Genomic DNA, 16,208 nt, shown 5'->3' on the forward strand with positions numbered 1-16,208 from the left:
TTTGGCTTCACTCTGTAGATCATGCTTTCCATTAATTACCTTTGCCCTGAAAAATTACCCCTACAGGCTCCAATGGGAACATGTGTGACATCAATCTGGGAAATGACTCATGAAGTTACTTCTAAACTAACCTCCCATGCACACAGAATGGCACTCATGTCAAGGGGCCAGGCAGCATTGACGAATTTAACAGGAACTAAAACCTCCTAACAAGTTGGCGTTTTATGACATACTTGTACAATTTAGGTTCATGAAAGAAACTAGAACAAAATGTGAGAAATTAAAACATCTCATCTAATGTCAAATTATAGCTGGTGACAGAATGCTACAAAGAACTTCACAGAACCTAAGCTGCATCTTAAGATCACCTTTGATGGGGTAAATAGTCTGTTTCAATGTGAAACTAAATTTAATCTTGCTGAAAGACAAAATAAATATGATCTTTTTCAAATATAATGTAGTAGGTAATAAACCAATGCATGTGAGTTCAGTTTAAATACCAAGACTATGACTGTATATCCAAACTTTGGAAGAGACATTCCCCATCTCTAACAGAGCCTAGGTTAACTCTCAATTTGCATTATTTTAAAGTATGTCAAGCTCTAGTATAAGAAACGCTTTCTCTTTTCGTCACCTTTACCACCATAATAATAATAAATGCTAACATTCACTGACAGCTTGCTTGCTATGTGCCAGACCCTGTATAGAGACTTACCACAATAAATCTAGGAAGAAACAACTGTCACTTTTTACAAAGAAACATCACTGCTAGCATGATCTAGGAGAAGGATTTGAATCCAAATCTGTTTAATTTTAGATCACTATGTTAAAACTCAATTTTAAAAAGTGAACTTAATGAAAGTCTACTGGCTATGTTTTAAATGCTTTATCTTAATTCAAATGATACAATTTAAGAAAAACAGCCAAACAACTCAGCTCTATAATCCTCTTTCTCAATTTCTGTAAAACACTTCTAATGGTTCTAACTCCCCTACCTCACCATGACCAAAAGGCTTTAAGAGAGCCTCCCCTGGAAAAAGACTCAGAGCAAAGTTTCCTCTTATTGTACATGGCACATTGCAGGAAAGATCTGAAAAACTTAAAGATCTGAGTAATATCCAAATTACATCACAGCAAATATCTAATTTTGTTTGTACTACAATTTCTGCTTCATATAGCCATTCTCTAGAGCAGAGGTGTATAGTATATACACATATATTAGATGAATCTGAGTCCCTATCTCAATATATTTATACTTAGTAGGTTATCTATATGCACCACTGTCAACCCATATGTTAAATATTTTTAGATAAAATAAATGTAAATAGATGGTCTAATATGTTCCCTTACCCAGTGGGTTACAGTATACTCCTCACTTTGGAGACCATGGAACAGAAGATGAAGAATTTTTCCAGCTTCTCACTTCTCTAAGATTGCCTCCAGACCCAAATGCAGAGCAGCTCAAGGACCTTTTTCTAACAGAAGAGCTAGTGGAATAACCAATCTGATAGCTCAAAAGAGTTTTCAGGACAGGTCTGGAAAAGCTTTATTTTCCTTAAATTTACACTATGATCTATTCTTCTTTATGATTTTTTTTAATCTTTAGGACAGAAATCCTTTCTACTTAGAAATTTCTACTTTATGCTAAATACCACACAGAACAGAAGCAGCCTGTGTAAAGAAGACAAAGGCATATCATTATAAGTATAGCCAGCTGCTAATATTTATTAAATATTATTATGCACCAAGCTAAACATTTTACACGTATTACCTCATTCAATTTTCAAAAAACCTAATGGAGGCCTGAAAACAATAGGTAACTCCTACAAAATTATATATGCAGCATAGATAAAGAATTAAAACCCAGGTTCATCTGACACTAAGCTCTTAATCACTATGTTTAACCTTCAACAAATCCCTATTACATATGATTTCTCCATGAAAACACTGTAATAACATGTGTTCACTGTGTCAATATTAACTTATCTTGAAAATAATACTCTCAGTAGGAATAGTTATTATTCTGAAACACATTAAAAGGTTAAATAACTTGTCGTAGATCATAGAAGGCTAAAAAGTGATTTGAACCCCGGCATTCTATTTCCAGAGCTCAGACTCTCAACCACTATACTAAAGCAATGTTTTTTTTGTAACAATTTCAGCATCCTAAAAATTGAGCAGACAAATTTACCATGGTCTGATATTGGTATCACATTACAAAATGAGCTTGTAAACATGAAAAAATTATACACAATATACATACATACAAATGTGCTATAATTGGTCCTGTAGTTCTAGATTATTTGATGTTTAAACAAAATTATCTCTAAATTGTGTTCAAACTTTTACACTGCAGAGGAAAAATCCTATTATTTTTTCTATAAATTTGACCATTTTCCTCCCAGGCAGTTCAAAGTAGTTCTTCGATAAATAACATAATTTTATAACGCAAAGTGAAATATCATTACACCCACTTTGTGGGTAAAAAAAACCCCAAAGTCATGGAAAAATTAAATGTCAGGCTGCAATTCAAAGATTAAATGGCAGCACTGGGAATAGAATACACAAGTCCTTAGATTAGTGGTATGTCTAAGGTTATCCTTCAAATTTTAGTTCAATTCAGTAGACATTTACGGGGCATATTCCATATAGGATACATGGTAGACAATGTTGGGCTCAGGAAAATGCTTTTAAAAATCACTCTTTAGTAGCTTATAATCTGGCAGAAAGGAAAAGGTATATGAGGAATCATAAGGGGAGGATGAGGTAAATACTAACAAAGACTGTAAGAGATTTATAAAGTAACCAAAAGAGGAAAAATTACACTCAGGATGAAAAACAGGGGAAAGCTTCAAAAGGAGGTGGCATTTAACCTGGAGCTGGGGAACAGTATGAATGTGGAGAAATGTGCCTTCCAGATAGCAGTACCATCATCAGCAATGGTTTTCCCAAAGAATAGTTCAGAGGTTGCTGCACCACAGCAAACCCGAAGAGGGCTCAAAGAGCCAAGAGTGGAAAGGCAGGCTAGAAGCATATGGTAGAGGGCACATTCAAGCAGGCTAGGTAGTTTGGGGTTTTATTCTAAACTAAGGAGAACAAGGAAATTATATAACAGAATTTGAACATCAAAGAGACTGCTGTGGCCATACCTTCAGATATTGAGCAGAAAAGACGGCAACTAATTGGACGCACACTTGTTGAATAGTGAGTGTGCTTAGGGTATGTGAAACCACTGAATACTCATGGAAAATCTTCCTTAAAATTCAATTTTATTGGAAGATTTGTAGAGTTGAAACAATCATAACTTTTTGTGCTCCTCACAAGGTCTTTACACATGCATCAGAATCACACTTCCCACACTGACCACAAACAGTATTAAATAATATGTAAAACTCACATGCTGGCAGATCATTAGGGCTGTGCTCTAAGGCAGGACTACCCTCCCCCCCACAATACTCCAAAATTCTACTGAGAAATACAAAGTACAGAAAATGGCAGAATCTGATTTAGAAAATTCCATTTTAAAAAATCTAACTTCCTTTCACTGGCTGTTGGGAGTTCTAAGATGAAAATGTCTGAGAAACACTGTATAAGATTTTAATAATATAAGTGGGAAAGTCTAAACTATGGCAGTTACAGGTACAACGGGAAAGGGGGATGAGTGGGATAGGTGTTAGGGTAAGGTAATGGTGGTCATCCCTTCCTTCTGTCCAGGCTCAGTTAGGTGCCCACCCTAATAAACTTTCCCAGAACACTGCACACTCCTGGCTCAGCACTCACCATATTGTATCCTAATTGCCTGTTTTCCTATTTGTGTCCTCCTCTCTTCAACTCATACCATCTCAGGGTCGTACTTGTAATCCTAGTACTTGGCACAACTTCTGGCATCTAGTAAGCATTCAGTGAACATCGATGAAATGGCATCATCATTATTCATATTTCCTTTTCACAGAGGGAAGGAACTAGTTTATCCATTCGACTTAAGGATCCTGTTCCTTTATCAAGGATTTAATCAGGCCAAAAGTGAAAATACACACCCTGCCCAGTGGAAGTGTGCTGTGGTCAGACTGGGAGACACCTTCACCTCCCTCCCCCCCTCCCCCCCCACCCCTGTCCCCACATATCTCAAAAGAGTACTCAGCCACTGGGTTGTCCTTCTGGTATCTCTCACCACCTTTTTGACCACTGCTGAGTTAGGTAACATGCGTGCACCAATGCTGTGTATAAAGCAGTAGCATGTTCATGGAGGTTGCACAGTTAGTTATCCTGTGTAATGTACCAAAGGCACCCTCTGCTATGTTAATAGGCTTGCTCTAAACTTAGTGAACTAAGGAGTTAATGTTGTTCTATTTGAATGTGCATATAAACTTATATGCTTATATTTAAAATATTTAGTCTAGAGGCATTGGTTTTAAATTAAGTAACATTTCTTTTCTTTTTTTTTAAGATTTTATTTATTTGCGAGAGAGAAAATGAGAGACAGAGAGCATAAGAGGGAGGAGGGTAAGAGGGAGAAGCAGACTCCCTGCTGAGCAGGGAGCCTGATGCGGGACTCAATCCCGGGACTCCGGGATCATGACCTGAGCCGAAGGCAGTTGCTTAACCAACTGAGCCACCCAGGCGCCCTAAAGTAACATTTCTTAATGGAGTAATGGTATACCACCTATAAACTAGTATATCAGTATCTCCAGAAAAAGATCATAATATTCAAAAAATTCCTTCCCAGGGTCATAATAGTTATACAAAACAGTTTTCTTTTCTTTTTTAAAAAGATTTTATTTATTTATTTGACAGAGACACAGTGAGAGAGGGAACACAAGCAAGGGCAGTGGGAGAGGGAGAAGCAGGCTTCCCGCTGAGCAGGGAGCCCGATGCGGGGCTCGATCCCAGCACCCTGGGATCATGGCCTGAGCCGAAGGCAGATGCCTAACAACTGAGCCACCCAGGTGCCCTAAAACAGTTTTATTTTCAATAAAATCTTTAACAGAAAAACAAAAATATAGTTTCAAAATATGTCTTAATAAGAGACATAAATATTTAAAACATAGGAATGTTTTAGTGAGCTTTAATTAAAATATACATAAGCTTTGGGGAAAATGGAACTCTCCTAACTAAATTTTATTATAGGTCTTGAGAATGAGAAGACTACAAGAAATAATCTTCCTTCTTCTGTTCCTTCCCTACTTATTCCTTTCTTGAATCATCAAAAACAAAACAAAACAAACAAAACAAAAAAAAAGCACTTTGCTGCATGTGAGGCATAGAAGAGAGCCCAGACCCTCCCTCACAGAGCTCAGAGTATGAAAAAGGGAGTAAGCAAAGAAAGAAACATGTTCTCAGTGATATAATTAATCCTGATGGCAGAGCAAAATAACCAAAGTTACAAATAACCTAGTAAAAATTAATAGAGACCAAATTTGAGTGTCACAATACTCCAAAATTCTACTGAGAAATACAAAGTACAGAAAATGGCAGAATCTGATTTAGAAAATTCCATTTAAAAAAATCAAAATTTCCTTTCAGAATCAAAAAGTGCAAGAATTGATAATGGTGTGCACCATTTATTAAGCACCTCTGCTGAGGACTAGCTGTAGAGAACTGGGGCAATGGCCATACAGACATGAGTTTGTTTCCCCAAAATCCTTTACCCATATTCACAAGTGGGGAAAAGGGGTGTTCCTCAGGAAGGTGGGTTCTTAGTGTCAGTGAGTTCAGGGCTGTGGGCTCCACTGATTCCCCCAGTTAGCTTTTTGTCCTCTTTACACCCACCCCAGGTTTAAAAAGGGTAATCATTAGGACGGATATAGCTCTATGTTTCTCAAGTCTTATTAAGCTACTTTGTACTTGGCTCAACCTCATAATATGAACTGTCATAGCAACTCATTCAACTGCCTCCCACATATAAGTTTATAGTCTATTTTTAATTGAAACCTCATCTAAGTCATAGAAAAACTGGCAAAATACAAAAGCTCAGCTGAAAAGACACTTCTCAAATTGTCTTCATGGTTTGGTGAGGGAGACAGGAAAGGCAACTCACTATTCAAAGATATCCATAAATGAGATGGTTGGCCTTTTAAGTCAAAGAACCAACTTCAGAAGCAGCAAGATAAAATTTCAATATCTACTTATGTTCTATAACTTAAAATCTCCTTTCAGGCCTATTTTACACTGTATTACCAAAGAAATTAAAGTATAAAGCAAACATGCAATACCTAAATCTGCCCTTTTTCCTATAAAAAGAAAAAATGACTTAAAGGGTCTAGAGTAAAACCATAAAGGCAATAATCCCAATACTCTACTTTCTGCTTAAAAGAAATAACAATATTTCTTGCTAAATGTTACAAAATGTCCTTAAAATGACGATAAAATGTTTTTATTTAACATTATGCATACCCATTTCCAAAAGCTAATTGCTTAAGCCATTTACTAGAGGGGAAAAACTATCAGTTTGACCTGAAAGTTACCATTTGTTAATCTTATTACTGCTTGTTTTGATGAAAATCAATTTTTTTGAGAATGTTCATAGGAACTTTATTCATAATAGGCAAAAGAAAAAAATTTTTAAAAGGAACAACTATAAAACAATAAAAACTAAAAATTATAATGCTTATTTTTCTTTTTACTTAATGTACTATTCTCAGTTACCTGGAAATGTGACAATTTTATAGAAGGCACACATTCATTCTCTCTCTCTCTCTCCCACTTTCCCTCCATCTCTCTCTCCTCCTCAGTCTTACACACACACACACACACACACACACACACACACAGAAGGAGCTGCAGAAAGGTTTTTTGCTTTGGAGATTTTCATTCTCACACTGCCCCTTCACCGAGAAAGGACCACTCCTTAAATTTCCAGACTGCTTTTTCCCCTGACACTGGAATAATTTATTTGAATAAATTCTCCAAGTACAGACCTCATCAATAATTAAAATGCTGATGAAAGGATATTTGCAAAGAGGAAAAAAATGTTATGATAAAAACCTGAGGTGAAATAAGGACAGGATTTCCTATAAAAAACACCCATCCACATTATGTTAGCATTTATGAATGCTGTTAACATAAGGCTATCATATTTATTTAACAAATATTCACTAAGTGTCTACTATTTGCAGACACCATTCTATAACAAAATTAAGTTGAAGAAAATATGAATTTTTCAAGGACAAAACCTTTTTGATTCTTATAAAATTATACACAATCTAATTTTTACGAATGCTCAATGTTTCTCTAAAACACAGGGAAAAGTTGAAGTTTTCTGATTCAATGAAAACCTGACAAACAATTCTGAAAGATGAAAGCCTACTGTCAGAGCATTTTTTTAAATAATTACAATGAATCTTTTTAAATTTGGAATTAATCCTTAATCATTTAGGAACTGCATGTTTCATAAAACTAATTATTTCCCCTTACCTATGAAAATATGACTACCAGGTACCAACTGCATCCTCTAGGATCCTCTCATGATAGTAACTATTCAGGCCAAAAAAAAAAAACTTCCTTTGGTGAATCAGTCACCAGTTGGCTATTACGTAGCTCCTGTTTATACCACAAGCAGTCATTGCTGACTGAGTGCCTATAACATGCAGAGCATGTAGTTCTCTGAGATCCTAATAGTCTAGACATGCAAAATTCTGGGTTCCTGGACTATACTAAAATCCTGAGATATGGAGAAGAGGTTTCCTTTTAAAAATGATGGTACAATCTTGAAGAACCTAGCAATTTATATGTAAGTGGGGCTGTCACAGAAACTTTGCTTGATTGTATTTTAGTTTTGACGTATGTGCAATGGAGAAAAGAGGTGGTAAACATCACATCTCATGAGAAGAAACATAAATACTAATTTAGAAAGTTCAAGGACTAGTAAACTAGAATAGCGCTAATTACAACAGTAGGGGTTTTTAGAGTGAACACCATTCATTCACATCAGGAAAGTGGCACTTTAAAGTTCCAAAGTCCCAAAGGAGAGAAGCAACATTTTTAGCCCTATTTCACATAACGTCAACACCTAGAATTGTGACCCCATTTTAACACAAAAACTCAATCTACTGGAACACATAAAGGTTATAATATCCTAGAAACAAGGGATATAACTAAGACATTTTGAAATGTCTAAATTTCATTTTCTTTCATATACGCACATATCCAGGAAGACTAACAAAGTTGAATACAATTGAATTCTACAGGCAGAATGAATATCTATTTCTTTGCGTGCATTTATGCCTGTTTATTTTTAACCTTTAAATAATTTAATCATTAATAAAGCTGAATTCTGCATACCAGAATTAAGCAATGTTTAAATTCAAGTGAAATAAAAGCTCTATAGAGAAAAATTAATTTACACACATTTTAAACTTCATTACAAGTAAAAAGCTCTACTTTGATACAAGTGTGAAACAAGGGGCGCCTGGGTGTCACAGTCGGTTGAGTGTTTGACTTGGTTTCAGCTGGGGTCGTGGTCTTGGGGTCACGTGATCGAGCCATGAGTTGGGCTTTGCTCTGTGCAGTCTGCTTAGGACTCCCTCTCTCTCCCTCTTTCCCTGCCCCCCCCGTGCTCACACTCATGTGCTCTCTCTCTCTCTCTCAAATAAATCAATCTTAAAAAATAAAGTGAAAAAAAGAAAAGGAAAGGAAAAGCTAGTAAACCCTCCTTAGAATTGGGTAGGTCTAACTTTAGGACCAAATATCTAATTAGAACACCAGCATCCATAACCAATACTTTCTATGTTTCCACATTAATCACAAAGGTAAACATTTTTACTTTTACTCTCCAGATTATCTTTATGGATATATCTTTCTCCTAACAATGCTGCACATCCTCCACACACCAAGGTTAGGGAAACTGGTTTCTAATAAAGGATATGCCTGGTGGGGAGTGGAGTGAGGAATGATGGTTTATAAAAATGGCCTACAAGTATGAAGCCAGAAAGGAACAGAATCATAATTTGAGGAGACTGGTTTAAAAAATAAAAAGCAGGGAGGGTATGTGCTATGGTGAGCGCTGTGAATTGTGCAAGACTGTTGAATCACAGATCTGTACCTCTGAAACAAATAATGCAATATATTTTAAGAAAAAAAAAGAAAAAGAAGAAGATAGCAGGAGGGGAAGAATGAAGGGGGCGGGGATCGGAGGGGAGACGAATCATGAGAGACGATGGACTCTGAAAAACAAACTGAGGGTTCTAGAGGGGAGGGAGGTGGGAGAATGGGCTAGCCTGGTGATGGGTATTAAAGAGGGCACGTTCTGCATGGAGCACTGGGTGTTATGCACAAACAATGAATCATGGAACACTACATCTAAAACTAATGATATAATGTATGGTGATTAACATAACAATAAAATTTTAAAAAAATAAAAAATAAAAAGCAAAAAAAAAATAGAGAGAGTCTCCAATTTTTTATTCATATATATGTAGATCTTATATACATATTTTATTTATACAGATCTGAGATTACATACAGAGAATAAAAACATTCATAAAACACTAAACAAGAGAAGATGCATTGATGAAGTTACCACAATTACAAATTTAGAATCATGCTAAAGGCAACAACTAAAATCATCCTTTTCTAGGTAAAATTTCTTTTAGCTTACTGATTTAATAATTCCATTACTAAAAATTAGGTTAGGTTACCTTTTCTTTCTAAATCATCAAAGCTTAAGTATTATAATTGTGGCACTAAGATTTATTTCTAGTTTTTTGACTATCAGCTTAGTTAAAAATTTACTGAATTGTTTATTATAACAATCTACTACAACAATTACAAATAGGTCAGGCAAATGTTGCTTTTAAACAATTATAATCATGGCACTATTTAAGTACTTTGTTGACAAGTTAGTCCCTCACCTATGGTTAATAACAAAACATTATAACCAGTCCTTATTGAACCCCTAATTGAACCCTCATTGCACTCACTTAAAACTGCACAAAGCCCAAAATGCACCTGCGTATAAAATCCACTTTACTATCTACTCTGGGTAACAATTAAATTAGAACTGTTCTGCTTAACTTGCTGCTTTGTATGAGTCTGAAAGCAACAAGGAGTTCTCTTATTTCAGGGGGAAAAAAAGTTGCAGGAAAAAGTATGGGAAAAGATAAAAATTGTACAGTTCTGTTTTTTCTAAGTAAATTTCCTAAAGAAAAGAAAATTTATATTGACAAGGAAATACCAAAAATAAATTCCAGAGCTAAAAATAAATTATTTATGGAGAATTTACATTTTGATCAGCTAATAAATTAATGACATTGGCACTCACTAGATTTTTAAAAGATGTTAGCAATTACCAACAAAACAAAAAGGCAACCTACTGAGTGGGAGAAGATATTTGTAAATGATATAGCCAATAAGAGGTTAATAGCCAAAATATATAAGGAACTCATAGAATTCAATAGCAAAAACCCCCAATAATCCAATTTAAAAATGGGCAGAGGAACTGAATAGACATTTTTGAAAGAAATGACCAATGGACATGTGAAAAGATGCTCAAAATCACTAGTTTTTAGGGAAATGCAAATCAAAACCACAATGAGATAACATCTTGCACCGATCAGAATGGCTAGTATCAAAAAGACAAGAAATAACAGGTGTTGGTGAGGGTGTGGAAAAAAGGGAACCCTTATGCACTCTTGGTCAGAATATAAACTGATATAACAACTGTGGAAAACAGGATAAAGGCTCCTCAAAAAATTAAAAATAGAAATACCATATGATCCAGTAATTGCACCACTGGGCAGTTACCCAGAGAAAGCAAAACACCAATTTGAAAAGATATATGAACCCCTGTGTTTATTTGCAGCATTATTTACAATAGCCAAGATATGGAAGGAACCTAAGTGTTCATCCACTATTCCATTATATACAAATATAATGGAATATGACTCAACCATAAAAAAGAATGAGCTCTTGCCATTTGCAGCAACATGAATGCACCTAGAGAGTATTATGCTAAGTGAAATAGGTCAGAGAGAGAAAGACAAATATCATATGATTTCACTTACATATGTAATCTAACAAACAAAATAGAAACATAAATACAGAGAACCACTGAGGGTTGCCAGTGTGGAAGGGTGTGGGAGGATGTGCACAACAGGTGAAGGGTACAAACTTCCAGTTTTAAATAAATAAGTTATGGGGATGAAAAATATGGCATAGGCAGCATAGGGAATATAGTCAATAATATTGTAATAATGTTGTATGGTGACAGATGGGGATTATACTGATCAGGGTGAGCACTGAGTAATATATAGAGTTCTTGAATCACTGAACTGAACACCTGAAACTTATATAATACTGTATGTCAACTACACTTCAAAAAACAAAAAAAGAATTGTTAGTGACTGATAGGCTAAATCAGATATATTTTATTAATTTGTTAAAAAAATATTTAAGTGCCCATTAAGTACAATAAGATGAAGGAATACACATGTAAAGATCCTACTAAACTACCTGAAAGTAAGCATTTAGTAAATGTTAGCTCCATTACCCACCTCTCCTCTGACTCCACTCATGTATTACAAGGAATTAAAATGCAAATATGATATAGGTTCACAAATACCCATAACGGACAGTTGAATATTAAAGTATTCAAAGCAAACTACAAACCAAGTTCTTTGGGACTCAAAAGGTGAAAGGAATTATATTCACGTGGAAGTAAGACATCTGAATTGGGTCTTAAAACATAGGCAGTATTTTGACATATGGAGGTAGTCAAGAGAACAATGAACAGTGGCATGAACAAGGGCATGAGAGCAGGAGAGTGCAAGGGGTATTCAGCAGCAGAAAAGAATGCAGATGGGCGAGGGCAAGTGTCTGCAAAGCTTCTCTCAAATGGACCTGATAATAAATATTTTAATCTATGTGGGCCATATTGTGTCTGTTGCAACTCTGTACTCTGTCCTTGCAGTACAAAGCAGCAGTAAATAATAGTAAATGAATGAGCATGGCTGTGCAACATGAAAAATTCATTTGTGCCCACTGAAATCTGAAGTTCATGTATTTTTCCCAGGTCATGAAATATTATTCTTCCTTTGACTTTTCCCCACCATTTAAAATGTGAAAAAATATTCTTAGCTCTCATTCCACACAAAAGCAGGCAGCAACCCAGATTTGGCCTGCATGTTGTAAACTGTCAACCTGTTTGAAACCTCCAGTAATCTATACCTAATAATACAAGTTCAATTTTTCAAGATTTTTTAAAAACTGTATCTAATAATATTTTATTTATTATTCTTCCTCTACGGCTAAGTTTTTTTTGTTTGTTTGTTTGTTTTTAAGTCAGAAAAAGAACCTCAGGGCTTTACTTTGAAACCATCCTTAATCTCACTTCTAGTGTATCAATAGGCTTAAATGTTCCCTTGATGTTTAATTTTATTTGATGTTAAGGCATTAAATTGCTTTTCTTAATTCCTCTATGAGATCTTATTGTTTTATTACTTCTTCCTGCTTTCCTTTGTATAGCTTATAGTTATCACTCTTTAATTCTTCATACACATATTTATATCTTTTTGTCTCTTGAAATTTTCTCGACAAATATAATTGCATTCCATTTCACTGTACTTTTGGTTTCAAGATGCTCTAGTCACCGCCTTCACCTTTTGAGTCTAAATACTTACAGAACCTTATAAAGAGTCCCCAGAACATTATCCATTGCAACAGAAATTCCTTACCCTAAATTTGTCTATTCTCATCTCCCCCGGAATATTAAGATCTCTGGGTCATGATAAAAAGGTTCATCTATTTGGGCCCCATATTGACAAAACTTAACCATATTCAAAAGAAATATGCAAAAAGTTACTTGAGTGAAGACATTCCAAAGCAGAACTTCTGCAATTAAAGCAATCAAAGATAATCATGTTTCTATTATAAATAAAAATAACTGCTTAGTAGGACACAAATCCTTATATATGTGTACTTATAATACAATATACCAAAATTAGAAGAGGAAAATCATTATGAAAATCATTTCAAAAATTATTTTGTCCTAGTGGACCGAGAAAAGAGAAAAAAAGATATGACATACATACCCTGAAACATACTGCAATTGAAAAACCACCGCTCATCTTCAGATCTAAAGAGCTAATGTACTTATATTTTATTCTTTACCTTGTAATTACAAAATCCAATTTTGTGTCCCAGTAATTGATAATACTGCAAAAGGCTAAATATTATCCACAGTTCACAATACACCACAATACAAATAGCTAGTTGCTGTTTGAAAAAAATACATATCAAAAAAGAAAGAAGTATCTGTTTATGGCAAATGACTCATTTTTTAGGAAATAATGTGACATACAAGTCCTCCTAGGGAGAATAATACCACAGTAATTTTAATAACAGCTGTTAATGTTGATTGTATGTTTACCATTATCCAGACACTGTTCTTTATACTTCATATGCAATAATCCTCACAAAATTTAATTCTCATGATAACCCTATGAGATGGGTGCTATTATTATTCCCATTTTATAAATGAAGAAACTGAAACTCAGTGAGATTAAATAACATTCTAACTCAAAGAGCTACAAAAGAGGCAAAACAGTGCCAGAAACTGGGGAAGTCTGACTTAAAAACCTTAACTCTTAAGCGCTATTCTATTTATTATAATACAAGCAACTATGTTTAAGGTAGAGGACTATGGCTTTACAAATTAGAATCCAAACCATATTAGTTTTCAACTGTAAGAGTTTATATATAATTCCAAAACAGTAAGGTTTAGCACCTATCATACTACAAACATTTTACATTATTACTTAGTGACAAGGCTAATATTTACTGGTTAACAGATGGTTGAAAGCTGTCTTAAAATGATGCATGAGAATTATTTTGAAAATGTGACAATTCAGTGTGGTAAATATCTTAAATAGGCATGAGCTGATGAGTGGCAGATGAAAGAGCACTGTTATCTTTAGAATTTAGATCAGTGGTTCTCAAAGTGTAGTTCTCGAGCCAACATCAGCATCGAGGAGTCCAGCTCCCGGTTAAAACCCTATGTGTGTATACAGTAACAATCACAGGCAATACAATGGCACTAAATTCATATCTTTCAATAGTTACCCTGAATGTAAATGGGCTAAATGCCCCAATCAAAAGACACAGGCTATCAGATTGGATAAAAAAACAAGATCCATCAACATGCTGTCTGCAGAGACGCATTTTAGACCCAAAGACACCTCCAGGTTTAAAGTGAGGGGGTGGAAAACCACTTACCATGCTAATGGACATCAAAGAAAGCTGGGGTGGCCATCCTTATATCAGGATTTTAAACCAAAGACTATAATAAGAGATGAGGAAGAACACTACATCATAGTCAAAGGGTCTATCCAACAAAAAGATCTAACAATTGTAAATATCTATGCCCCTAACATGGGAGCAGCCAATTATATAAGGCAATTAATAACAAAAGCAAAGAAACACATCGACAATAATACAATAATAGTAGGGGACTTTAAACACCCCCCTCACTGAAATGGACAGATCATCTAAGCAAAAGATCAGCAGGGAAATAAAGGCTTTAAATGACACTCTGGACCAGATGGACTTCACAGATATATTCAAAACATTCCATCCCAAAGCAACAGAATACACATTCTTCTTTAGTGCCCATGAAACATTCTCCAGAATAGATCACATCCTAGGTCACAAATCAGGTCTCAACTGGTACCAAAAGACTGGGATCATACCCTGCATATTTTCACACCACAATGCTTTGAAACTGGAACTCAGTCACAAGAGGAAAGTTGGAAAGAGCTCAAATACATGGAGGCTAAAGAGTATCCTATCAAAGAATGAATGGGTCAACCAGGAAATTAAAGAAGAATTTAAAAAATTCATGGAAACAAATGAAAATGAAAACACAACTGTGCAAAATTTTTGGGATGCAGCAAAGGTGGTCCTGAGAGGAAAGTATATAGCAATACAGGCCTTTCTCAAGAAACAAGAAAGGTCTCAAATACACAACCTAAATACCTAAAGGAGTTGGAGAAAGAACAACAAATCAAGCCTAAACCCAGCAGAAGAGAAATAATAAAGATCAGAGCAGAAATCAACAAAATAGAAACCAAAAGAACAGTAGAACAGATCAACAAAACAAGGCGCTGGTTCTTTGAAAGAATTAATAAGATTGATAAACCCCTGGAGAGACTTATCAAAAAGAAAAGAGAAAGGACCCAAATAAATAAAATCATGAATGAAAGAGAAAGATCACAACCAACACCAAAGAAATACAAACAATTATAAGAAGATATTATGAGCAACTATATGCCAGCAAATTAGACAACCTGGAAGAAATGGATGCATTCCTAGAGAAGTATAAACTACCAAAACTGAACCAAGAAGAAATAGAAAATCTGAACAGACCCATAACCACTAAAGAAACTGAAGCAGTAATCAAAAATCTCCCAACAAACAGGAGCCCAGGGCCAGATGGTTTCCCAGGGGAATTCTATCAAACATTTAAAGAAGAATTAATACCTATTCTTCTGAAGCTGTTTCAAAGAATTGAAATGGAAGGAAAACTTCCAAACTCATTTTATGAGGCCAGCATTACCTTGATCCCAAAACCAGACAAAGACCCCATCAAAAAGGAGAACTACAGACCAATATTCCTGATGAACATGGATGCAAAAATTCTCACCAAAATACTAGCCAATAGGATCCAACAGTACATTAAAAGGATTACTCACCTCGACCAAGTGGGATTTATTCCTGGGCTGCAAGGTTGGTTCAACATCCGCAAATCAATGTGATACAATACATTAATAAAAGAAAGAACAAGAACCATATGAGCCTCTCGATAGATGCAGAAAAAGCATCTGATAAAGTACAGCATCTTTTCTTGATTAAAACTCTTCACAGTGTAGGGATAGAGGGTACATACCTCAATATCATAAAAGCCATCTGTGAAAAACACACAGCCAATATCATACTCAATGGGGAAAAACTGAGAGCTTTTCCCCTAAGGTCAGGAACACGGCAGGATGTCCACTATCACCACTGCTGTTCAACATAGTACTAGAAGTCCTAGCCTCAGCAATCAGACAACAAAAAGAAATAAAAGGCATATGAATCAGCAAAGAAAAAGTGAAACTCTCACTTTTTGTAGATGATATGATACTTTATGTGGATAACCCAAAAGACTCCACCCCAAAACTGCTAGAACTCATACAGGAATTCAGTCAAGTGGCAGGATATAAAATCAATGCACAGAA

The 16,208-nt window shown here is 35.2% G+C and overlaps 1 protein-coding gene across 2 annotated transcripts in view; it reads right to left on the minus strand.

Annotated features, from left to right (window-relative positions):
- The window catches only part of RABGAP1L (RAB GTPase activating protein 1 like), a 776,559-nt gene that overhangs the window by 389,471 nt on the left and 370,880 nt on the right, over nucleotides 1-16,208 (minus strand). Inside the window, exon 15 of one of the 2 annotated variants that reach the window (XM_044915941.1) lies at nucleotides 306-351. The exons of the other annotated variant lie outside the window; for it this stretch is intronic. Within the exon in view, the coding sequence (XP_044771876.1) occupies nucleotides 306-351 (46 nt within the window). Of the gene's footprint in view, nucleotides 1-305; nucleotides 352-16,208 lie in introns of those variants that run through there. 2 annotated transcript variants of the gene reach the window in all.

This window comes from Neomonachus schauinslandi, chromosome 6 (assembly GCF_002201575.2).
Source record: "Neomonachus schauinslandi chromosome 6, ASM220157v2, whole genome shotgun sequence".
Taxonomy (NCBI): domain Eukaryota; kingdom Metazoa; phylum Chordata; class Mammalia; order Carnivora; family Phocidae; genus Neomonachus; species Neomonachus schauinslandi.